The sequence below is a fragment of the Ranitomeya variabilis genome, chromosome 1 (assembly GCF_051348905.1).
Source record: "Ranitomeya variabilis isolate aRanVar5 chromosome 1, aRanVar5.hap1, whole genome shotgun sequence".
In the NCBI taxonomy this organism is placed as follows: Eukaryota; Metazoa; Chordata; class Amphibia; order Anura; family Dendrobatidae; genus Ranitomeya; species Ranitomeya variabilis.
This window is the reverse complement of record NC_135232.1, coordinates 519270856-519297848: the sequence shown is the minus strand read 5'-3', so window position 1 is coordinate 519297848 and position 26993 is coordinate 519270856. Positions and strand designations below refer to the sequence as shown.

General features: G+C 48.5%; 1 protein-coding gene across 2 annotated transcripts in view; it reads left to right on the top strand.

Moving 5' to 3' along the window:
• The window catches only part of SPMAP2 (sperm microtubule associated protein 2), a 307731-nt gene that overhangs the window by 9150 nt on the left and 271588 nt on the right, over nt 1-26993 (top strand). For both annotated transcript variants that reach the window (XM_077281087.1, XM_077281095.1), the window contains exon 2: nt 20107-20202. In XM_077281087.1, coding sequence (XP_077137202.1) covers nt 20107-20202 — 96 coding nt within the window. The remainder of the gene's footprint in view (nt 1-20106; nt 20203-26993) is intronic.

Below are 26993 nucleotides of genomic sequence, written 5' to 3'. Positions count from 1 at the left end.
ATCGCTGTAATCGCAGTGACCCAAAAAATAAAGTCGCCATATCACTTATACTGCACGAGGAGTGGCGTAAAAAAAAATCAAACCAATTCTTCACCTGCTGTTGATTTTTTCATTCTGCTTTCGAAAGATTGCAGCGAAATGGCTTCTCACCCTCCAAAAGAAATTCAGCAAATTATCTGCTCCCAAATCCAGATCCCCCCTCCCTTCTGAGCCCCATAGTGTACCTAAACCACATATAGCTTCCACATGTTTGGCATTTCTGAAGCGATGAGAGCCCACCTAATTTACGGGTGCATCTCTCCAGAAGCATGAGCTGGGCATAACGTACTGGTGAATGCAACGTACTGGTGACTGCAATGTACTGTTTACTACAGCGTACTGGTCACTACAATGGCAGTTTACAATTTTCACTCGGCAACATCCAGTGCTGCTTGTTTGTGTAAAATACCCATGGAGTCAAAATCGTCACTACACCTCTAGATGAATTCTCAAAGGGGTATAATTTCCCAAATCTGGTCACTAGAGGGGATTCTGCTCTTCTAGCAATTAGGGGCTCCGTATATGGTGTTAGGGCTAGCGGAACGCACTGATTAAATATAGATGTTTTTATTGGTGCGTTCGCAGCCCGGGGTCCACCGTGCAGGAGGAACCTGCTGCTAGCAAATGACGGCACTATATGGCGGTTTAAGCGAACTCTGTTACTTCACAGAGTCGCACGGAAACAAGACGCTGTGCCCTGTTAACCCCACAGGAGTTCCCAGCTAACTGCCGAGCTGAAGGCAGTCTGTGGTCACGCAAACATACAATCTCATCACCGGAGAAGCAGGTATTCTAGGGGCTTATTTCAGCCGGGGCCCTAAATCCACGCATACAATCTCCTCGCCGGAGGTGCCGGCATTCTAGGGGCTTATTTCAGCCGAGTCCCTGAACACACATAAATGTGACCACACTGGCGCATGAACATAACAGATTTGATACTAGCGCAGGGCCGTCCGGCCATGCGAGCCTTATATAGCTGCAGCAAGTAAAAGACCTTCCTAGAAGGACCAATGAGAGACTGCCATACCTGAGCATTTGACCCTAGATCTCCACTGAGAGATCTTGCCCTGGGCATGCTCTGTGTGTGCAGAGCAGGACTTAGTCCTAGCACCTACAGGACCTTCCTGAAAGGACCAATGGACTTAGCTGCAGTATCTGACCATGTGACCCTCGATCTCCACTGAGAGATCTTACTCAGGGCATGCTCAGAATGAGAAAAGCAGGACTTAGTCCCAGAAGCGTCTGCTCGCCGCTGCCCAGCACTGACTAAAATGGCAGAAGCAGGAAAAGCAGCAGTAACTCTTTGTACAGAGTGGGACTGAGCAAGACACTGGGACCGACATCTCTGCTTAGCAGGCTCCACTGTGGCAGGAGAAGAATGGGAGACCGCAGTGGAGATGGCCCGAGATTCCCCCTGTGCAGAGGCGGGAACTCAACCCCTAACATATGGAGTCTGCAAACTGTTCTAGGAAAACCTGTGCTCCAGGAGGCAAATATCTCTGAATGGCTAAGTAGTACTGTACGGCCACATATGGGGTATTGCCACATTCAGTAAAAAATTTTGAACACGTTATGGTGCCATTTATACCCACTTATTGTGTGAAAACGTAAAATCTGGGGTTTATAGGAAAATTGTAGTTATTTTTTTCTTCACTGCCCAATGGTATAAAATTCTGTGACACACCCTTGGTGTCAATATGATCACTGCACCCCTAGATTAATTCATTGAGAAGTGTAGTTTGTAAAATGTGGTCACATATGGGGGGGTCCTGCTGTTCTTGCGCCTCATGGGCTATCCCAGTCGGTCATGGCACCTGAAAACCATAACAGTAAAATCGGTCGCTCCTACCCTTCTGAGCTTTGCACTGTTCCTGAAAAATATTTCCTGATTTCATGTAGGGTATTGGCGCACTCAGAAAAAAATGGACCTTGGTTTGCTGTAAAAAAAAATTGTATTAGCCCTTAGAAAAATTAAAAACTTGGGGCTAAAACAACATTTTAGTGGTAAAAATGTAATTCATTCTTCCTTCAACCATCAATGGTATAAAATTATCTCTGACACATGTGGTGTCAATATGATCACTGTACCCCTAGATCAATTCATTGGGGAGTGTAGCTTGTAAAATGAGTTCACATATAGGGGGGTTCTGTTCTGGCACCTCAGGGGCTCTGCCAATGTGATATGGCACCCTCAAACCATTCCAGCAAAATCTGAACTCCAATATGGCGCCTCTTCCCTTCTGAGCTTTGCACCGTGGCTCAAAAGCAGTATTCCCCTACATATGGGAAATCGGCGTACTCAGGAGAAATTGCACTACAAACTGTATGATGCAACTTCTGTTACCCTCATGAAAATCCAAAATTTGGGGATAACATAACATTTTTGTGGAAAAAATGTGATTTTATTATTTTCACAGCTCAACATTATAACATTATTACTAGTGTTGAGCGATACCTTCTGATATCGGAAAGTATCGGTATCGGAAAGTATCGGCCGATACCGTCAAAGTATCGGATCTAATCCGATACCGATACCCGATCCCAATGCAAGTCAATGGGATGAAAATATCGGAATTAAAATAAACCCTTTCTTTCCTTGTAGGTTAATTCTACATGAAGGAAAACAACTAAGAATAATGTAGGATGTATTGGGGGAGGTGGCGGAGACATTAAAGGCACAGAGGTTTAGCCCAATCAAATAGAATAGCAGGATTTTTATTTTTTTTTATGACGTTCGGCGTTAGAAAGATTTTGACTATGTTAATTTTTTATTTATTTTGTCAGATATTGATGTTTCACTACTTCCACGCCCTTCACCTTCTTTTTTACTTCTCCCACACTTTCTTCTTCATTATCCTTATCATCAGCTTCTTTGACATCAACTAACCTTATTCATCTTCTTCTTCATCTTCTACCTATTATTTTTTTTGTTACATTGTTCATATTCTTTTTATTTAACTATTATCTTCTTCATATTCTACTTCTTCATCATATTCTTATTTGTGACAGGCATTCCCGTAGTTGTTATCTATAAAAGTTTGAAGATTACACCTTCCGTTCTGCCTGTCACAAAAGAGTTACATTTGTCCGCGTTCAGTTTGGCCTGCAGCATCAGGCTTTATCCAGGGGCACCACGAGGAGGAACGGACTCACCCCCATACACTGCTTAGTCTTCTTCTGCTTATAATTTAGATAATATCTTTTGCTCTGATATTTTGTCTTATGCTTAATGTTCTTCTGCTCTTTGTTCTGCAGCCTCTTGTTCTTCTGCTTCTCAGTCTTCCAGGTCGTCGTCGTCTCCAGGGTCGTCGTCTCCGGGGTCGTCGTCATCGGGGTGGTCTTCAGGGTCATCGTCTCCAGGGTCATCGTCATCACGGTGGTTGTCGTCTCTGGTGTCATCGTCATCTTAGGGGTGGTCTTCCGGGTCATCGTGTTTAGTCTCTTGAACTTGGAAATGTAGCAGAAGGTACAAGAAGGCTGAGAAAATGCCGAGAAACAGCTGATGGAACTGGAACTCGGATGGCTACCCGAAGGTCCAAGAGCCAATGGAACTACCGAGGACCAGCTGACGTTACTGGAACCCGGTTACTAAGCAGGAGGTACCCGTGCCTGAAAGCACTACCAAGGACCACCTGACGTTGTTGGAACTCGGATACCCAGAGGGAGGCACCTAAGCTAAAGGCTCTGCCCGGAACCAGCTGACGGTACTGGAACCAGGATGGGGAGCAGAAGGTACAAGAGCAAAAGACACTGCCGAGAACCAGCTGAAGGTGCTGGAACCCGGATGGGTAGCCGAAGGTCCAAGAGCCAATGGAACTACCGAGGACCAGCTGACATTACTGGAACCCGGTTACTAAGCAGGAGGTACCCGTGCCTGAAAGCACTACCAAGGACCACCTGACGTTGTTGGAACTCGGATACCCAGAGGGAGGCACCTAAGCCAAAGGCTCTGCCCGGAACCAGCTGACGGTACTGGAACCAGGATGGGGAGCAGAAGGTACAAGAGCAAAAGACACTGCCGAGAACCAGCTGACGGTGCTGGAACCCGGATGGGTAGCCGAAGGTCCAAGAGCCAATGGAACTACCGAGGACCAGCTGACGTTACTGGAACCCGGTTACTAAGCAGGAGGTACCCGTGCCTGAAAGCACTACCAAGGACCACCTGACGTTGTTGGAACTCGGATACCCAGAGGGAGGCACCTAAGCCAAAGGCTCTGCCCGGAACCAGCTGACGGTACTGGAACCAGGATGGGGAGCAGAAGGTACAAGAGCAAAAGACACTGCCGAGAACCAGCTGACGGTGCTGGAACCCGGATGGGTAGCCGAAGGTCCAAGAGCCAATGGAACTACCGAGGACCAGCTGACGTTACTGGAACCCGGTTACTAAGCAGGAGGTACCCGTGCCTGAAAGCACTACCAAGGACCACCTGACGTTGGTGGAACTCGGATACCCAGAAGGAGGCACCTAAGCCAAAGGCTCTGCCCGGAACCAGCTGACGGTGCTGGAACCAGGATGGGGACCTATTCAAGCTTGTCTTCCTAGAGCCCCAACTAGCAGTGTTGGAGCAAAGGGTCAGCAGGAGGAGGAGAGGGAGCAGAGTGTAGGCCGAAGCCTGCACTGGCGGCAGCTTTGGGTCTGTGTCTGCGTGGCAGTTGCAGGACACGTTGCCGGCTACACAGCAGGGGAACAGCTGGCGGTGCTGAACCCCACTGACACATTGGCGAGGTGTTTGGCTCTGTGCAGCCAGCACATCTGGGCCCCAACTGGCGGTGTTAGAGCCCAGGGTCAGCAGGAGGAGGAGAGGGAGCGGAGTGTAGGCCGAAGCCTAATTGAACCAATTTCAAAGGTAACCTTAAACCCCCCCTCAGGTGTTCCAAACTAGAAGAGCCACAGCTTATGCAGCAGTAGTGCTGCACAAGTCAAAGGTTGCTCTTTTAATTTTTCTCCTTGCACACGCTGAATGAAACACGTATAACATTTAGCCCTTTATACAGTCAAACTGTGTTGGAGGCGCGAGTTCCCTTCGTAATGAGACGCAGCACAGATGTCAAGAATCCCACCTTGGTGCTGGGTGCAGCCTCCTGAGCGTTGTTATTTGCTGTACAGGAGTCTGCGCTGTCGTGTTATCCCTTGGCCTAGCGCTGTTAGCGCTGCCCATCTTCTGACATCATTTAATGTCGGCCGGTGCGGTTCGCGATGACCATGAATCCCAGCCCCGCAGTGTCTTAACATTGTTAAAACACTGCGGGGCTGGGATTCATGGCCTGGCGCAGTACATATGTTTGCCTCTCACACTCGGGTCCTTACACCCGCTTCAGACTGTGCGGCGTCAGCTGATCCCTTATCGCATGCCATGGCCATGAAGCCGCACAGTCTGAAGAAGGCGGAAGGAGATGAGGGACAGGCAAACTTATGCACTGCTCATGCCCATCAATCACACCCTCGCAGTCCAAATAAATAAGACACCGAGGGGCGTTGTGTGGGTCAGGGCGGCCGCAGAGTCGCAGGCAGCCAAACAATGATGCCAGAAGACGGGCAGCGCTACCAAGGGGGTTGCAGCGTATCATTACAAAGGAAAGTCACACCTCCGGGACGGTTAAATGGTCACACAGAGGACACATTTTAGACGTGTTTTCAGTTCCACATGTGCGAGGAGAATACGTTTATGAGCCACCTTGCACACATGCAGCATTACTGCTGTACAAGGTGGCTGGAAAACATACAAACGCCTGGGGGAGGGGGGACAGGTTCCCTTCAATTTCAGTTCTTGTGTCTGCGTGGCTGTTGCAGGACACGTTGCCGGCTGCACAGCAGGGGAACAGCTGGCGGTGCTGAACCCCACTGACACATTGGCTGGTGTTTTTCTCTGTGCAGCTAGCAGTACCGGGCCCCAACTGGTGGTGTTGGAGCCCAGGGTCAGCAGGAGGAGGAGAGGGAGCAGAGTGTAGGCCGAAGCCTGCAGTGGCGGCAGCTTTGGGTCTGTTGTGTCTGCGTGGCAGTTGCAGGACACGTTGCCGGCTGCACAGCAGGGGAACAGCTGGCGGTGCTGAACCCCACTGACACATTGGCTGGTGTTTTTCTCTGTGCAGCTAGCAGTACCAGGCCCCAACTGGCGGTGTTAGAGCCCAGGCTCTGCAGGGGGAGCAGAGTGTAGGCCGCAGCCTGCACTGGAGCAAGTTGAAAGGGAACCTTTAACCCCCCCCAGGGGTTTGTAGCTGAAAGAGCCATCTTGTACAGCACTAATGCTGGAAAAGGTAAACTTAGCTCTTTTAATTATGGTCCTTGCACATGCTGAACCTAACACTTTTGAAATGTGTCCCCTCACAGGGTTAAACCGTCCAGTCGGTGGAACTTTCCTTTGTCATGTGACGCAGCACAGCCGTCATTCTTACCCCCTTGGCGCCGTGCGCCTCCTCCTCAGCGTTGTTTGAATCTGTCCCGGAGTCTGTGCTGTTATGTTATCCCTTGGCCAGGCACACTTAGCGCTGCCCGTCTTCTGACATCATTTGGTGTCAGGATGGCTGCGCCTGTGCGGCCGCGCTAGACGAGATCCCGCCTCGCTGTGTCATCTAATGTAATCACTCTGCGGACCTGTGATCCATGGGCATGAGCAGTGCATATCCTCACCTCTCACTCCCCTCCCTACGGCTTCTTCAGACTGTGCGGCGTCACGGCCGTGGCATGCTATTAGGGATCAGCTGACAGCGCACAGTCTGAAGAAGGCGTAGGGAGATGAGTGAGAGGCGGAGGTTCAGATATGCACTGCTAATGTCCATGGATCACAGGTCCGCAGTGGGATTAAATCAGAAGACACTACGAGGCGGGATCTCGTCCAGCGCGGCCGCACAGGTGCAGCCATCCTGACACCAAATGATGTCAGAAGACGGGCAGCGCTAAGTGTGCCTGGCCAAGGGATAACATAACAGCACAGACTCCGGGACAGATTCAAACAACGCTGAGGAGGAGGCGCACGGCGCCAAGGGGGTAAGAATGACGGCTGTGCTGCGTCACATGACAAAGGAAAGTTCCACCGACCGGACGGTTTAACCGTGAGAGGGGACACATTTCAAAAGTGTTAGGTTCAGCATGTGCAAGGAGCACGACGAAAAGAGGCACTTTTTCCCTTTGCATCATTACTGCTGCACAAGGTGTCTCCTTCAGTAACAAACGCCTGGGGGGGGGGGGACAGGTTCCCTTAAATTTAACTTGTTGTGCCTGCGTGGCGGTCGCAGGACACGTTGCTGTATACACAGCAGGGGAGCAGCAGGCATTACTGAACCCCACTAACACATTGGCGAGGTGTTTGGCTCTGTGCGGACAGCACTTCTGGACGGCAACTAGCGGTGTTGGAGCCCAGGGACAGGAGGAGGAGGAGGAGGTGGAGGAGATAGGAGGGATTGCCACACACACAGCTGGGGAACAGCTGACGTTACTGAACCCCAATAACAGAGGAGGGACTGTTGGGACTGTGCGGACAGCACTTCTGGACGGCAACTAGCGGTGTTGGAGCCCAGGGACAGGAGGAGGAGGAGGAGATAGGAGGGATTGCCACACACACAGCTGGGGAACAGCTGACGTTACTGAACCCCAATAACAGAGGAGGGACTGTTGGGACTGTGCAGACAGCACTTCTGGACGGCAACTAGCGGTGTTGGAGCCCAGGGACAGGAGGAGGAGGAGGAGATAGGAGGGATTGCCACACACACAGCTGGGGAACAGCTGACGTTACTGAACCCCAATAACAGAGGAGGGACTGTTGGGACTGTGCGGACAGCACTTCTGGACGGCAACTAGTGGTGTTGGAGCCCAGGGACAGGAGGAGGAGGAGGAGGTGGAGGAGATAGGAGGGATTGCCACACACACAGCTGGGGAACAGCTGACGTTACTGAACCCCAATAACAGAGGAGGGACTGTTGGGACTGTGTGGACAGCACTTCTGGACGGCAACTAGCGGTGTTGGAGCCCAGGGACAGGAGGAGGAGGAGGAGATAGGAGGGATTGCCACACACACAGCTGGGGAACAGCTGACGTTACTGAACCCCAATAACAGAGGAGGGACTGTTGGGACTGTGCGGACAGCACTTCTGGACGGCAACTAGCGGTGTTGGAGCCCAGGGACAGGAGGAGGAGGAGGAGGTGGAGGAGATAGGAGGGATTGCCACACACACAGCTGGGGAACAGCTGACGTTACTGAACCCCAATAACAGAGGAGCGACTGTTGGGACAGTGCAGACAGCACTTCTGGATGGCAACTAGCGGTGTTGGAGCCCAGGGACAGGAGGAGGAGGTGGAGGAGATAGGAGGGATTGCCACACACACAGCTGGGGAACAGCTGACGTTACTGAACCCCAATAACAGAGGAGCGACTGTTGGGACTGTGCGGACAGCACTTCTGGACGGCAACTAGCGGTGTTGGAGCCCAGGGACAGGAGGAGGAGGAGGAGGTGGAGGAGATAGGAGGGATTGCCACACACACAGCTGGGGAACAGCTGACGTTACTGAACCCCAATAACAGAGGAGGGACTGTTGGGACTGTGCGGACAGCACTTCTGGACGGCAACTAGCGGTGTTGGAGCCCAGGGACAGGAGGATGAGGTGGAGGAGATAGGAGGGATTGCCACACACACAGCTGGGGAACAGCTGACGTTACTGAACCCCAATAACAGAGGAGCGACTGTTGGGACTGTGCGGACAGCACTTCTGGACGGCAACTAGCGGTGTTGGAGCCCAGGGACAGGAGGAGGAGGAGGAGGTGGAGGAGATAGGAGGGATTGCCACACACACAGCTGGGGAACAGCTGACGTTACTGAACCCCAATAACAGAGGAGCGACTGTTGGGACTGTGCGGACAGCACTTCTGGACGGCAACTAGCGGTGTTGGAGCCCAGGGACAGGAGGAGGAGGAGGAGGTGGAGGAGATAGGAGGGATTGCCACACACACAGCTGGAGAACAGCTGACGTTACTGAACCCCAATAACAGAGGAGGGACTGTTGGGACTGTGCGGACAGCACTTCTGGACGGCAACTAGCGGTGTTGGAGCCCAGGGACAGGAGGAGGAGGAGGAGGTGGAGGAGATAGGAGGGATTGCCACACACACAGCTGGGGAACAGCTGACGTTACTGAACCCCAATAACAGAGGAGGGACTGTTGGGACTGTGCGGACAGCACTTCTGGACGGCAACTAGCGGTGTTGGAGCCCAGGGACAGGAGGATGAGGTGGAGGAGATAGGAGGGATTGCCACACACACAGCTGGGGAACAGCTGACGTTACTGAACCCCAATAACAGAGGAGCGACTGTTGGGACTGTGCGGACAGCACTTCTGGACGGCAACTAGCGGTGTTGGAGCCCAGGGACAGGAGGAGGAGGAGGAGGTGGAGGAGATAGGAGGGATTGCCACACACACAGCTGGGGAACAGCTGACGTTACTGAACCCCAATAACAGAGGAGCGACTGTTGGGACTGTGCGGACAGCACTTCTGGACGGCAACTAGCGGTGTTGGAGCCCAGGGACAGGAGGAGGAGGAGGAGGTGGAGGAGATAGGAGGGATTGCCACACACACAGCTGGGGAACAGCTGACGTTACTGAACCCCAATAACAGAGGAGGGACTGTTGGGACTGTGCGGACAGCACTTCTGGACGGCAACTAGCGGTGTTGGAGCCCAGGGACAGGAGGAGGAGGAGGAGGTGGAGGAGATAGGAGGGATTGCCACACACACAGCTGGGGAACAGCTGACGTTACTGAACCCCAATAACAGAGGAGGGACTGTTGGGACTGTGCGGACAGCACTTCTGGACGGCAACTAGCGGTGTTGGAGCCCAGGGACAGCAGGAAAAGCAGAGGAACACAATGTAGGCCGAAGCCTGATTGGAGAAAGTCGAAAGGGAACCTTTAACCCCCCCCCAAGGCGTTTGTAGCTGAAAGAGCCAGCTTGTGCAGCACAAAAGATGCAAAAGGAAAAGGTGGCTCTTTTCATTATGCTCCTTGCAAACACAGAACTAAACACTTATAAAATGTGTCCCCTGAAACCATGAGACCGTCCCGGAGGTGGGACTTTCCTTCGTAATATGACGCAGCACAGCCGTCATTCTTACCCCCCCGGCGCCGTGCCACGGCTCCTCAGCGTTGTTTGATTCCATCCCGGAGCCTGCGCTGTTATGTTATCCCTTGGCCAGGCACACTTAGCGCTGCCCATCTTCTGACATCATTTGGTGTCAGGCTGGCTGCGCCTGTGCGGACGCGCTGGCCGAGAGCCTGCCTCGCAGTGTCGTCTAATGTAATCCCACCGCGGGCCTGGGATCCATGGCCATGCGCAGTGCATATCCTCGCCTCTCACTCCCCTCCCTACGGCTTCTAAAGACTGTGCGGTGTCACGGCCGTGGCATGCTATTAGGGACCAGCTGACACCGCACAGTCTGAAGAAGCCGTAGGGAGATGAGTGAGAAGTGGAGGTTCAGATATGCACTGCGCATGTCCATGGATCTCAGGCCCCCAGTGGGATTAAATCAGAAGACACTGCGAGGCGGGATCTCGGCCAGCGCGGCCGCACAGGCGCAGCCATCCTGACACCAAATGATGTCAGAAGACGGGCAGCGCTAAATGTGCCTGGCCAAAGGATAACATAACAGCGCAGGCTCCGGGACGGAATCAAACAACGCTGAGGAGCCGGGGCACGGCGCCAAGGGGTAGGAATGACGGCTGTGCTGCGTCATATTACGAAGGAAAGTCCCACCTCCGGGACGGTTTTACGGTATCAGTGGACACATTTTATAAGTGTTAAGTTCTGCGTGTGCAAGGAGCTAAACAAAAATAGCTACCTTTTCCTTGTGCAGCATTACTGCTGCACAAGGTGGCTCTTTCAGTAACAAACGCCTTGTGGGGGGGGACAGGTTCCCTTACATTTCAGTTGTTGTGTCAGCGTGGCGGTCGCAGGACACATTGCCGGCTACACAGCTGGGGATCAGCTGACGTTACTGAAACCCAATAACACTGGGTCGTATGTTTTGACAGTGCAGACGGCACTTCTGAGCCTCAACTGGCGGTGTTGGAGCCCAGGAATTTAAGTTCAGGTGGTAGAAAGATGAACACAACAGGAGACCTGGATAACGTAGACAGTGACCTAATTATTTAATCAGGAAGAGGAGTGGCAAATTCCTGCGAGATCCAGGCTTTGTTCATTTTCAGGAAAGTAAGCCGGTCAACGTTATCGGAGGATAGTCGCATGCGACGGTCAGTTAGTACACCACCTGCAGCACTAAAGACACGTTCCGATAATACACTAGCCGCAGGGCAAGCCAGCACCTCCAATACATACTGGCTTAGCTCTGGCCATGTATCCAGCTTTGAGACCCAAAACTTGAAAGGGGAAGAGCCGTCTGGGAGTACAGCAAGAGGGCAAGACATGTAGTCTGTCACCATCTGACGGAACCGTTGCCTCCTGCTGACTGGAGCCGTCTGTGATGGTGTAGACTTTTGTGGCGGGCACAGAAAACTGTGCCACAGTTCAGCCATACTGGTCTTGCCTTGGGCAGAGGCACTGCTTCTGCTCCCTCTTTGTGCAGAGCCTCCACCACTGCCTGGACGCACTGAGCTGCTTTGTAATGCACTAGCAGCACTTCTCTCAGTTGGAATGGAGAAGATGATGGAATTCACCAGTGTGTCTTGGTACTCCCGCATTTTTCGCTCCCGGTTCAACGGTGTGATGAGGTTTTCTACGTTGTCCCGGTAGCGAGGATCGAGGAGGGTGAACACCCAATAATCAGACATGTTGAGAATGTGGGCGATGCGGCGGTCATTTCTCAGGCACTGCAGCATGTAATCCACCATGTGCTACAGACTGCCAACTGCCCAAGAAACGCTGTCCCCTGCTGGAGGCGTGATCTCTGCCCGCTCGTCATCACCCCACCCTCGCTGTACACACTGAGTGCTGGACAATTGTGTAACTCCCTCCTCTGGACGGATGTCTTCCTCCTCCATTGACTCCTCCTCATCCTCCTCACAAACTGTCCCCTGCCTACGCGTTTGTGAGGAACCACGTGGCGCTGACTGTCCAGAAGATGATGGAAATGGTGAATCCTCATCCTCCACCTCTTCCACAACATCATCCCTTAGCGCTTGCAGTGATTTTTCAAGCAGGCAGATAAGGGGGACAGTCATGCTGACTAGTGCATCATCTGCACTCGCCATCCGCGTGGAACAATCGAAGGGACGCAAAACCTGGCAGACGTCCTTCATAGTGGCACACTCTGTGGTTGTGAAGTCTGAACGGCGCGGAGTGCGACTTCTTTGCGCCTGATGCAGCTGGTACTCCATTACAGCTTGCTGCTGCTCACACAACCGCTCCAACATATGTAACGTGGAATTCCACCTGGTAGGTAGGTCACATATGATGCGATGTTCCGGCCGGTGGTGTCGGCGCTGCAGAGCCGCAATGCGCGCTTTTGCCGTGCTGGAACGCCGCAAGTGAGCACACTCTAGGCGGACCTTGTGCAGCAGTGCATCAAGATCCGGATAGTGCCTCAAAAAACTCTGCACGACCAAATTGAGCACATGTGCCAGACATGGGATGTGAGTGAGGTTGCCGAGGCCCAGAGCTGCCACCAGATTTCGGCCATTATCACACACTACCATGCCTGGCTGGAGATTCGCTGGCACAAACCACACATCGCTCTCCTGCTTGATGGCATTCCAGAGCTCCTGCGCTGTGTGGCGTCGATTCCCCAAAGAAATTAATTTCAAGACGGCCTGTTGACGTTTGGCCACGGCTGTGCTCATGTCGGTCGTAACAGGTAAACGTTCATCACGGGTCCATGTGGAGGTGGACTGTGACGGCTCCTTTAGCGATGATTCTGAGGAACTGGTGTAAGAAGAGGAGTCAATGCGTACAGAATGGATTCCTGCAATCCTTGGAGTGGGCAGGACACGTCCTGCGCCACTCGCACGGTCTGTACCCGGCTCAACGACATTAACCCAATGGGCAGTGAGGGAAAGTTATCGCCCCTGTCCATGTTGACTGGTCCACGCATCGGTGGTGAGGTGGACCTTGCTACTGACGGCATTCAGTAGCGCGTGTTTTATGTGTCCCTCCACATGCTTGTGCAGGGCAGGGACGGCTTGCCTGCTGAAGTAAAAGCGGCTGGGCACATTGTACTGTGGGACTGCAAATGACATCAAGTCACGGAAGCTGTCAGTCTCCACCAGCCTGAATGACAGCATTTCCAGTGACAGAAGTTTGGCAATGCCTGCAGTCAGAGCCTGTGCTCGTGGGTGGTTTGACGAGAAAGGCCGCCTTTTCTCCCATGCCTGTACTACCGATGGCTGTAGACTGGGCTGGGAGTGTGTGGATGACTGAGAAAGTGGTGCTGCGGGTGGAATTACAGCGGGTCTCTGGACAACAAGGCCAGAGGTTCTTCCACGGCGATCCTGGGAGGAAGCCGAACCAGCTGCGTGTGAGCTGGAGGAAGAGGCAACACGAGCTGAAGAGGTGGTAGCTGCCGCTGTTGGTTGGCCTAGCTCTTCAGTGTGTCTTTCTAACTCCGCCGCGTGCCTGGTGCGCACATGTTTCCACATGTTGGAGGTATTGAGGTTGCTAACATTTCGACCTCTTTTGACTTTGTGATGACACACCTTGCATTTGACATAGCAAATGTCATCTGCAACTGTGTCAAAAAAGGACCAGGCACTGCAAGTCTTGGGAGCGCCCTTTTTGGCTTTTGGAAGAGACATGCTCCTAACGGGTGCCAAAGCGGAGGCTGCAGGATCCGCAGTCTTCCCCCTCCCTTTCCCTCTTTGGGCTGTACGGGGAATCTCTTCCTCAGAGCTGCTCCCACCACCTTCCTGTCCCTCACGCCAAGATGGGTCAAGGACCTCATCATCTACACTACCCTCTGCCCCCAACTGCTCCTCCTGGGTAGTCTCAGCAGCAGAGCACGCACCAGTAAGTGGCTCCTGAGTGTCATCATCAGCTGATGCGGCCTGCGATGTGGTGACTGGAGGCACTGGCCCACCCGCCTCTTCAGAGGAAGAGAGAAAAAGCTGTTGGGCATCACTGCACCCTGCCTCTTCTTCCATTTCTCGAATGCTGCTTGGCTGGCCCCCTGTTTCCAAGCCAAGAGATTCAGAGAACAGAAGTAGAGACGGCTCCTGTCCTGGGCTCTCTGTCTGCCTGGGCAATTTGGCAGGTGGTGAAGAGACAGATGGCTGCTCTCCAGTGCTCTGTGTCTGAGAGGATGTGGCACTAATTGAAGTTGATGCATTAGCTGCCATCCATCCGACAATGGCTTCAATTTGGTCTTCACGCAGCAGCGGTGTACGGCGCTCTGCGACAAAGCTGCGCATGAATGACTGTTCCCTGGTGAAAGTGGGTGCTGATGAGTCACCGGTGCCCGCAGCAGGCACAGAATCCCCACGTCCCCTCCCTGCTCCGCGCCCACGCCCACGTGCCTTACTCACTGCCTTCTTCATCTTGGTTGACTGATAAAGATAAGCAGAAAAGTACTAACGGCTTTGTGTGCTTATTCCTGAACAACTCCTAACAGGTATAAGAAACACTAATTTTCTAAAGTGTGGACTAGGAGCTAATGTGGCCTACACAAATGTAAAGTGTAACCAGAAAACATGTTGCCAGCAGAAACGGCAAAAGAGGGGCAAATTAACACATAATAGTGTCAAGTAACCCCAGGCCTACAAAAAAGGCCACCCACTCCATATAAATATAGCCACAAAGAGAAAAAAGGGAGTATTTTAGGTATCAAAATTTATTATATATATACTGTGGAAGTACAAACATTAATCACATAGATACAATGCCTTAATTAGAAACGACGTATAAAGTGCATGCAGGATGTGGACAGAAAGTCCCACTGGTGAATGGGGCCCAAATAATCCGATACGCTGCACAGAGGTGCAGCGAAAGAGTAATTGCGGACACAGCTAAGCCGATCAGCTACATAAGTACAATACGGTGACCAAAGTCACCAACCATAAGTACCGCAGGCATGCTTACCGCTGGGTAGTATGGGCACAAGACACCAGAGTGGGACCTGGAAGGAGAGACGACCCCCACTTTCTGTCCACATCCTGCATGCACTTTATACGTCGTTTCTAATTAAGGCATTGTATCTATGTGATTAATGTTTGTACTTCCACAGTATATATATAATAAATTTTGATACCTAAAATACTCCCTTTTTTCTCTTTGTGGCTACAAATGTAAAGTGGTGTCACTGGTGTGTTTGGTGAACTTTATTATTTATTTATTTTTTGGGGGCTGAACTGACAACAGAGAGAGCTGCAGTCACACGGAGACCGTGCAGACAGCCGTAAAGGGCGCTGCAAGGCCCAAAAACCCTCCTCTACGTTATCCTATGTAGTGTTTTTCCACAAGTTAGCTGGAGACGGGTGGAAAGACACTAATAGGAATTTTTTGAAAAAATGTGCAGCAGCCTGCACTACTTAACAGAAAAGGAATATTGATTTTGCGGTATGACGCAGTGAAGAACCCTGAGCTGGAGACAACCAGGCTATGGCTGCTCACAGACTACAGGGTGAGCTGCAGTCACACGGAGACCGTGCAGACAGCCGTAAATGGCGCTGCAAGGCCCAAATACCCTCCTCTACGTTATCTTATGTAGTGTTTTTCCACAAATTAGCTGGAGACGGGTGGAAAGACACTAATAGGAATTTTTTGAAAAAATGTGCAGCAGCCTGCACTACTTAAAAGAAAAGGAAAATTGATTTTACGGTATGATGCAGTGAAGAACCCTGAGCTGGAGACAACCAGGCTATGGCTGCTCACAGACTACAGGGCGAGCTGCAGTCACACGGAGACCGTGCAGACAGCCGTAAACGGCGCTGCAAGGCCCAAAAACCCTCCTCTACGTTATCCTATGTAGTGTTTTTCCACAAATTAGCTGGAGACGGGTGGAAAGACACTAATAGGAATTTTTTGAAAAAATGTGCAGCAGCCTGCACTACTTAAAAGAAAAGGAAAATTGATTTTACGGTATGACGCAGTGAAGAACCCTGAGCTGGAGACAACCAGGCTATGGCTGCTCACAGACTACAGGGCGAGCTGCAGTCACACGGAGACCGTGCAGACAGCCGTAAACGGCGCTGCAAGGCCCAAAAACCCTCCTCTACGTTATCCTATGTAGTGTTTTTCCACAAATTAGCTGGAGACGGGTGGAAAGACACTAATAGGATTTTTTTGAAAAAATTAGCAGCAGACTACACTACTTGGAAAAAAAAAAACCAGTATGAGGCAGTGAACCACCCTCCCTGAACTGAATACAACCAGCTATGGATGGCCTATGTGGCTGCACTCAGACTAGAGAGTGGGCTGCGCTCACACACACACACACACAGACCTTGCAGATCGCTGTGAAAACAGCGCTACAAGGCAAAAGCAAGGTGATTAGTAGGTGAACACAGCGGTTGCTAAATTAGCCTAGGAAAAGCACAAAGAAGCAAATCGCTATCTCTAAACTGGCCCTCAGTCAGCAAACAGCTTCCTGTCACTAACTGAATTCACAGCAGAGTGAGCGCAAAATGGCGCCAGCGACTTTTAAACTGCATCATGACATCATTTCAGCAGCCAATCACAGCCTTGCCAGTAGTTTCAGGCCCTCCATGCTGAACAGGATGTGCCCACACTTGGAATCAGTCTCATTGGCTGATTTCGTACAAAGTTGTGCAGTTTGAATCCTGGGAACTTCCGATTCCGGTATCCGATACGCGGCAAGTATCGGATCTCGGTATCGGAATTCCGATACCGCTAAGTATCGGCCGATACCCGATACTTGCGGTATCGGAATGCTCAACACTAATTATTACATTATTAACTTCTGTGAAGCATCTGAGGGTTCAAGGTGCCCACCACACATCTAAATACATTCCTTGAGGGTCTAGTTTCCAAAATGGTGTCAAATATGGGGGATTTTCCCTGTTTAGGCACATCAGAGGCTCTCTAAACGCGACATGGCATCCGCCAATTTTTCCAGCAAATTTTATATTTAAAAAGTCACATGGCGCTCCTTCCCTTCCGAACTCTGCCGTGCACCCAAACAGTTGTTTTCTCCCTCATATAGGGTATCAGCATGCTGAGGAGAAATTACACAACAGATTTTGGGGTCCATCTTTTCTTGTTATGCAGCGCCCCAGAGTCCTGGTTGCTGCAGTAATGTCATTCTTCCACCAGGAGGAGTGATATTACGTCTGATGGCACTAAAGGAGTTCTTCTTTCCAGGTATCACAGCATCACAACACACTTCACACTCCAGACCACCAGGGGGAGCCATGCTCCTATCTAGTAGGGCACTCCTCACAGACGGGTAAAACTGGTGGTTTGGATAGAAAGTTAGGGAGAAGCTGGCTGGGCTTTGCCCAGGCAACACCTGTCAGGCAGACAGGGGGAAAGGAGGAACATCTGAGCTGCAGACAGAGGGTCCCTGTCAGGGGTGGGATCCTGACAGAGGCCTAGCACGAGACAGAAAGATACGGAGCTGCGCCTGCCCCACGTGCGGCAGCATCCTAAGAAAGGACACGAAGAGAAGTGTATTGTAGAGAGTGAGAAACGAAGTCACAGCACAAGGAGAAAACACCAGGAGGAGTTCTGCCCCGAGACAGGCAGCCTCCTTCTGAGGCGCGTAGCCGGTGGCCGGAACACCGAGGGAGTAATTGACTCTACGCATTACTTCAGAGACCGGCAGGACAGTCAATTCCAAGTTGGCTGCCCGACCTTAATACCTAAGAAGACACAGTGGCAAATTGTGGGGGTCTGGGCATCTCTAACGTCCCTATAAACAAGCCTCAGGCCATCCCAGTCAAACGGGTTTGTCCTATCCATACCATCTGGGGGACAGAGAGGAAGAAATAACATCTAGAAGATCTACAAAGGTTGTGAGGACTATCCTGTGGTGCTCAGCAGGGAAGTACTACAACACACAGGCGCTAGTAGGAAGGCTACTGATTTCCACCTGGATAAGAGAGCTCTGGATTTGCCTTCAGACCGGCCGGACTTTGCCTGCCCTGTGATCGGTGCTTTGGGCTGTGGATGCTGAAGTCTTCAGTAAAAGGTAAAGAGACTGCAACCTTGTGTCCTTGTTATTCATTGCGCCTTACATCGTCCACCATCACATCTGGGAAGCCCTGGGGACATACTTCACCTGTGGGAAGGTATACCATCTAGCTGCCACTCGATCACCCCAGCGAACCCCTAAGCCGCGTCGGTCACCCTGACCGAACACCACAGGTGGCGCCACGAACACTAGACAAGCTACACCTTTAATTGGACTCCCCTCAAAAGGGCCACGGACTGGGTCAGGCCACCGTGACATTCCCAGAACCAAGAAGGACCCGGTGCCGAGTACCCCATTGCCTACTCTGGGGGGCGATCCAGTTACCCTTGTCAAAATAACATTCGGATCTAAAGTAAATTTTTTGTGAAAAAAAAGTTAAATGTTCTTTTTTTCCACATTCCAAAAATTCCTGTGAAGCACCTAAAGGGTTAATAAACTCTTCCTGAAAGTGGTTTTGAGCACCTTGAGGAGTGCAGTTTTTAGAATGGTGACTTTTGGGTATTTTCTATCATATAGACCCCTCAAAGTGACTTCAAATGTGAGGTGGTCCTTAAAAAATGATTTTGATAATTTTTTTGGAAAAATGAAAATTCACTGGTCAACTTTTAATCCTTATAACTAGGGTTGAGCGAAACGGGTCGGCCATTTTCAGAAGTCGCCGACTTTTGGCAAAGTCGGGTTTCATGAAACCGACCCCTGTGTGGGGTCGGCCATGAGGTCGGCGATCTTCTGAATCTGGTATCGGAATTCCGATACCGAGTTCCGATATGTTTGCGATATCGGGAATCGGTAGCGGAATCCATATTTAAGTGTTAAATAAAGAATCAAAATAAATAATATTGATATACTCACCCTCGGACGCGCCCTGGTACTAACCGGCAGCCTTCCTTCCTAAGAATGAGCACGTGAATGACCTGCGGTGACGTCGCGGCTTGTGATTGGTCGCGAGCGGTCACATGGGCGGTCACGCGACCAATCACAAGCCGCGATGTCATCTAAGGTCCTTCACGCGCTCATTCTTAAGAAGGAAGGCTGCCGGAAAGAAGCAGGGTGCGTCCGAGGGTGAGTATATACCTAATAGGAATATACTCACCCTCGGACGCGCCCTGCTTCTTTCCGGCAGCCTTCCTTCCTAAGAATGAGCGCGTGAAGGACCTTAGATGACGTCGCGGCTTGTGATTGGTCGCGTGACCGCCCATGTGACCGCTCGCGACCAATCACAAGCCGCGACGTCACCGCAGGTCATTCACGCGCTCATTCTTAGGAAGGAAGGCTGCCAGTTAGTACCAGGGCGCATCCGAGGGTGAGTATATCAATATTTTTTATTTTGATTCTTTATTTTACACATTAATATGGATCTCAGGGCCTGAAGGAGAGTTTCCTCTCCTTCAGACCCTGGGAACCATAGTATCCCATTGCACTGCATTGGGTTTCGTGTTTCGGCCGACCCCGACCCCGACTTTTTTATAGGATCGGCCGATTTCACTCGACCCGACTTTTGAGAAAGTCGGGTTTCGTGAAACCCGACCTGATCCTATAAAAATAAAAGTCGCTCAACCCTACTTATAACTTCCTAACAAAAAAAATAGTGTTCTAAAATTGTGCGGATGTAAAGTAGACATGTGGGCAATGTTATTTATTAAGTATTTTGTGTGACATATCTCTGTGATTTAAGGGTATGAAAATTCAAAGTTTGAAAATTGTGAAATTTTCAACATTTTTGCCAAATTTAAGTTTTTTTCACAAATAAACACAAGTCATGTAGAAGATAAGTTATCACTAACATGAAGTACAATATGTCTCGAAAAAACATTCTCTGAATCAGATAAATCTGTTAAAGCTTTCCAGAGTTATAACTTCATAAAGGGACAGTGGTCAGAATTGTAAAAATTGGCCTGGTCATTAACGTGCAAACCACCTTCGGGGGTAAAGGGGTTAATAACCTGTTGCATTCAGAGCATTTTTACAAAGACTTATTTCTTTACAGATTCATAATGTGTGATACTCAGGTCTTTTCATCCAGAGATGCTCGACTCGATCTTCTTGCTTGTCCCAAGGTGAATTTCCTAAAACATCGAGACAGGTCAGTACATTCAAAGTTAGTTTCAAACAATTAAAGGGGACTTTTCACCCAATTTTCCTCGTTGAACTGGTTACACGATATAATAGTGGCTGCAGAGAAAAACTTTGTGCGTGTGACATCAGGTTTTCGTCCTGTAATCTGGCACCTGTGTAGTCCCAGTGCCATTTCGCCTCTTCATTATTCCACCCTTATCTGGGCATTGCCTTCACATTCCTACTGCGCAAGTCCCGACAAGTCTATAGTAATTCCACTCCCAGCATTCTCCTGCATGCAGAAACCCTTAATAGAAACCCTTTTTCAAGTTTTATAGCATAGTTAGCAGTAATTAAAGTAATTCCAAAATCTTAGTGTTGATGCTGACCACTGAGCCTCACAATAGGTTAACAGTCCCAAAATTCAGGCAGAGTTACAATGAAAGCTCGTGCCACTATGATAGGTTTTGTGGCAGATAACATGGCATCTACTACTGTTAGTAGGTGTTGGTTACAGGTTACCTCTTCCTTCTCCAGTTTCCTTTATATACAGTTGAAATTATAGATTTAAACAAAACCTATCATGTCTCCAAACACTATTAACCTGCAGATAAGAGGTTAATGTGCAGGTTAATAGTATTCCAAGACTGTGTGGCTGCCGCACTGAAAGCCCAATTATCGTAGAATATTGAACTAAATTTAGTCCTCACGGAAGTTGCCAGCTTTCAGTCATAGAGGCAGTACATAGAAAAAGGCTGCTGTTTGCATGCCATGGCACTTTGACTGACAGCCATCTTTGTGGCGTATCAGTGCAGAGACGGCTGTCAGTCAACGTGCCACGGCGTGCAAACAGCCGCTTACTGTGTACTGAGCTGCGACTGAAGCCGCGATGGCATGGCTCTCTGTCTGAAAGACTGTGCTCATTTCCTCACAGTTGCTGGGCTTTCAGTGTGGCAGCAGCACAGCTTTGGTACACTATTAACTTGCAGAATATCCCCAGATCTGCAGATTAATAGCACTTGGGGACATGACAGGTTCCCTTTAAGTGCACAATGGCCACCTTCAGTTAAACTCACAATTCCTGATATTTAATCCTAGTACACATTCCCTCTCTTTGGTCAGTTAGGATCATGACTATATTTCAAGAATACGACATTTCAGAGTAATATAAGAGACAATGATTTATTTACGGTTTTTTCCATGTGAATCAGAAGCTTGCATTCACATGTACAATCTCTCTCAGTGGGAAGTGGGACTTTTCAGCAGCCTCATTGTCATCACATTCAGGATTACAATGACAGATAATTATACACGGCTTATAAATCACAGGATCTATCGTTCCCAATAGGTGATGTCACAGCCCAACCTGCGATCACAATGATCTTTGTGCATGCTCAATAAATACGTACTTATTTAGCAACTCTTCTGCGTGGCACGCTCTCCATGCGCCATGACCAAAAATCTACTCCAGTCAATGACTGGAATAGCATTTCTTGCATACAAAACGCCAGTACTTTTGATGAATGTGACAGCTGGGCGTGGACCTACCCTGTCCCACCCGGCTCTTCCCCAGCCCTGCCCATTTTGGCGGAGCTGATTCAAACTGGCCAGAAAACACCAGTAAGGCTGCCATCACACTAGCAGTATTTGGTCAGTATTTTACCTCAGTATGTGTAAGCCAAAATCAGGAGTGGAACAATCAGAGGAAAAGTATAATAGAAACATATGCACCACTTCTGCATTTATCACCCACTCCTGGTTTTAGCTTACAAATACTGATGTAAAATTCTGACCAAATACTGCTAGTGTGACGGCAGCCTAAAAGTCACAACATTTTTGCGGAATGGGGAAATGTTTACAAATTTTGTGACTTTTTTAAGTTTTTATGCCAGTTTTCTGGAGTAAAAGCATTGATGAATTGGCCCAGTGGCGTAGTCTATTGCGGCTAATGTACAATTGGCTTTTCTGAAAGAACAGGAAGCATGAGCCTACAAATACCCCAATTTGAAAATTGCTGAATTACTAAAAAATATTTTAACACAGATTATGAAAAAACATTAACTTTTTTTTTAGTAAAATACATTTAAACAGTAGATAATTGTCCAATGAAACTTCCCTTCAACAGACCGAATCAGCAGCTCATGGGCAATAGTCTGCCCCCATGATCATATGCAGAAAATATAATAAAATAATCTACAATTAGAAAATAATAAGGTACTAAGATAGATGAATATATAAACTGTCAATCACCCACCCCCTAGTTATTTATATGACTGTGTAGCCCTTGAAAATATAGCCAGTTGATCCCTTTATGATGTCACAGTTCTGCTTCCCCAGCACAAAATCATGTTTTGAAGCGATGTCTGGAAGTGCATTTGGGCATGACGATGCTCTTTTAGCTTCTCAACCTCCCACAACATTTCCTACTAGCAGCACACTCTTTTGGCTGACTGACAGGTCAGAGGCCATGTACCAGAGCAAATGATCTGTTATTCAGCCAGCTGCTAGGTAGGGAATACTGCGGGAGGCTGAGAAGCTAAAAGTGCATCGTCACGCCCAAATGCACTTCCAGACACATATATACAGAACTTCAAAATGTGATTTCTTGCTGCTGGAGCAATGCTTTGAGATCAGAAAACAATCTACTGGTTGATCTCTTAAAAGTTGCACACTTAATGCTAATGTTAATGCTTAATGCTAATGTTAATGGTTTTGAGGGTAAAAGTTTCTGACATGTTCCCTTTTCAATAATATATATATATATATATATATATATATATATATATATATATACACACACATGTCTCCTTAATCTGTCTGTGATATTTTGTATTTTACTGTAATTGTTATGCTCCATTTTATTATGATCTTGAATTATTTGTTTCCCTTGGGAAAACCTCTTTATTTTCTACCTCAATTGTTGCAGAATTGCTCCCCGAACCATTCAGCACTAATCGCATTTAAGACCTGTGCTGATAAATATAAATACCAGCTACTGGATTGACAATAGCACTTATTTTTTGTTACTGGGTAGTTATTATTTCTTATTATTCTGCATTTAATTACATGCTATTAGTGGCAGATCTCTTATAGAGCACAATGAGACTGTAATTACAGGTGACCCTAACTAACAAGCATTCTAAATGCCAGAATGTTTGGAAATCCAGTAATTAGCTTGTCAGTCTCTTATGTCTATGACTACCCCCACGTCACTTGCAGCAAACACAGGAAGTCTCAAATTGCTCTCAGCACTCTCCATGAATAGCTTTTTAATTGATGATGATGATGACCTTGCAATAATAAAGACATAGCATCATGTTACTTTTCAGTCTGGGTATACTGCGATGAAAGATCTCATTTGTCATCCATGAATATTATGGTTGGTGTATGCATCCCTGTATTATCCATGGCTCTATTCTGTGCTGCATATACAGTGGGGAAAATAAGTATTTGATACACTTCCGATTTTGCAAGTTTTCCCTCCTACAAAGAATGGAAATGGAGAGGTCTGTAATTTTTATCGTAGGTTCATTTCAACTGTGAGACAGAATATAAAATTAAAAAACAGAAAATCACATTGTATGATTTTATACAAAATTATTTTTGCATTTTATTGCATGAAATAAGTATTTGATCACCTACCAACCAGCAAGAATTCTGACTCTCACAGACCTGTTAGTTTTTCTTCAAGAAGCCCTCCTACTCTGCACTCATTACATGTATAAAAGACAACTGTCCACACACTCAGTCACACTCTAACCTCTGCACCATGACCAAAACCAAACAGCTGTCTACAGACACCAGGGACAAAATTGTAGACCTGCACAAGCCTGGGATGGGCTACAGGACAATAGGCAAGCAACTTGGCGAGAAGGTAAGAACTGTTGGTGCAATTAATGGAAAATGGAAGAAACACAAGATGACTGTCAACCTTCCTTGGTCTGGGGCTCCATGCAAGATCTTGCCTCATGGGGTAAGGATGTTTCTTAGAAAGGTCAGGAACTACATGGCAGGTCCTGGTCAATGGCCTGAAGAAAGCTGGGACCACAGTCTCAAGCATTAACAGAACACACGCCATCATGGATTTAAATCCTTCAGGGCACGCAAGGTCCCCCTGCTCACGTCAGCACATATCCAGGCCCATTTGAAGTTCGGCTATAACCATATGGATCAGGGGTGTCAAACTGCATTCCTCGAGGGCCTCAAACCATGAGTGTTTTCAAGATTTCCTTAGCATTCCACAAGGTGCTGGAATCATTCTGTGCAGGTGATTAAATTATCACCTGTGCAATACAAGGAAATCCTGAAAACATGACCTGTTTGCGGCCCTCGAGGAATGCAGTTTGACACCTCTGATATGGATGATCCAGAGGAGGCATGGGTGAAGGTCATGTGCTCAGATGAGACCAAAATAGAACTTTTTGGTCTCAACTCCACTGGCAGTGTTTGGAGGAAGAAGAAAGATGAGCAAAACCCCAAGAACACCGTCCCAACCATGAAGAATGGTGGGGGAAACATCATACTTTAAGGCTGATTTTCTGCAAAGGGGACAGGATGACTGCACTGTATTGAAGGGAGGATGGGGTCATGTATCTCGAGACTTTTTACCAAAAACCTTCACCCCTCAGTAAGAGCATTGAAGACTGGCTGTGGCTCGGTCTTCCAGCATGACAATGACCGAAAGCACACAGCTAGGGCAAGTAAGAAGCTTTTCAAGGACCTGGAGTGGCCTAGCCAGTCTGATCTCTGTAATTGCAAACAAAGGTTTCTCTACCAAATATTAAGTTCTGTTTTTCTATTGTATCAAATACTTATTTCATGCAATAAAATGCAAATTAATTTGTAAAAATCATTCAATATGATTTTCTGTTTTTTATTGTTAGATTCTGTCTCTTATAGTTGCAATGTACCTATGATAAAAATTACAGACCTGGTGGGAAAACTTGCAATATGTCAAATACTTATTTTCCCTTCTGTACCTCTGATTTTGCCTACTACAAATCATTACAAATGATGCCATCCCTTATTAATACGTATGCAACTAGCTGGTCACCTTGAAAGCTCACTATGCTTTTTATTACTTTTAGGCTAGGTTCACATTGCGTTAGGGCAATCCGTTTAGCGCATACGCTAGCGGATTGCTCTAACGCAATGTCCCAAAAGGGATCGCGTTTGGCGATCCCGCTAGCGCAGATGCCCGATCTGCGCTAGCGAGGAAAGGACCTCGGACGCTGCAAGCAGCGTTCGAGGTCCGTCCGAAAATAATGGGACATCGCTAGCGCATGCCAAAAATGGCATGCGTCAGCGATGCGTTGGAGAGTAGTTAGCACATTGCGGTCAATGGGTGTGCTAACGGACCCGTTACATAGCGTTAATTGCGACAATTGCGCCATGTAACGGAGTCCGCTAACGGACACCCATTAACGCAATGTGAACCTAGCCTTAGGCTGCCGTCACACTAGCAGTATTTGGTCAGTATTTTACCTCAGTATTTGTAAGCCAAAATCAGGAGTGGAACAATCAGAGGAAAAGTATAATAGAAACATATGCACCAGTTCTGCATTTATCACCCACTCCTGGATTTGGCTTACAAATACTGATGTAAAATACTGACCTAATACTGCTAGTGTGAAGGCAGCCTTAGGCTATATTCATACAAATAAAGTGCCGTTAGTGGAAAATCACTGACCGTGCTCAGACCAATGTTAAAGCAATAGTGCTGGTCAGATGACCAATTTTCACACATATCGAATGTGTCCATGAAAACTATTGCAATATGCACTAGTCACTTCTGTATTTCAGATGAGACTTGCCTGTGTGCGCAAAAGAAAAAAAATCAGATCCCACACAGATCAGCTGCATAGCACCCATTTTTACAGATACATTGCAATTCTTAACATAGGAAACTGTATTTACCTATGTCAATTTAACCCCTTTCTGACATTTGAAGTAATAATACGCCCATGTGCCCTGGGTCTATCTGACCAGGGATGGATTATTATGTCATCGCGATCGCCCGCCCGCTATGTTCAGGCGATCGTCATACACCACTCCCAGCATTTTAACCCCCTATATGCTGCAATCGCAACATTCTGGGTGTTGGCAGAGGGCTGACAGCCCCTCTGCCTTTGCATCAGAGACCCCACGAAGTGAGGCAGAGTCACGATCATTGCCATGGTGACCCGAAGCCGTCATGATGACATCCGGGTCACCAGAGTTAGCAAAGTTGCTAATCATGCGCAGTGGATGATTAGCAACTTTCTCTGCCAGTGCAGAACTGACAGTTTGCATAATATGGGGATGGTGCTGCATCCTCATGCTATACAAGCGATCAGCATGCAAAAAATGATAGTCCCACAGCGCGACAAAGTAAAAGGGTTAAAAAAAGTAAAAAAAAAATGTTTTAAATGTAAAAATATTTTTTTAAAAATTAAAGATAATAATAAGAAAATTAAGATATTGTATCTATAAATAAACATTTGCATGAAAAAATATAAACAATTCGCAATGACCCAAACTATAAGGGTATGTGTCCACGTTCAGGAAACGCTGCGTTTTTGACGCTGCGTTTTTCCGCAGCGTCAAAAACGCAGCGTCCAGATGATAGTGGAGGGGATTTCATGAAATCCCGACTCCACTATGCGTTAAAAAACGCATGCGTTTTTGCCGCGAAAACGCACATGTGGTGCGTTTTTCAAAACGCAGCATGTTGCTACAATGAGCAAAACACGCAGGCACACCGCAGGTGACCTGCCAGTGACCTCAGGTGCAGTTTTGGTCAGGATTTTACTTGCATAAAATCCTGACCAAAGCCTGAAG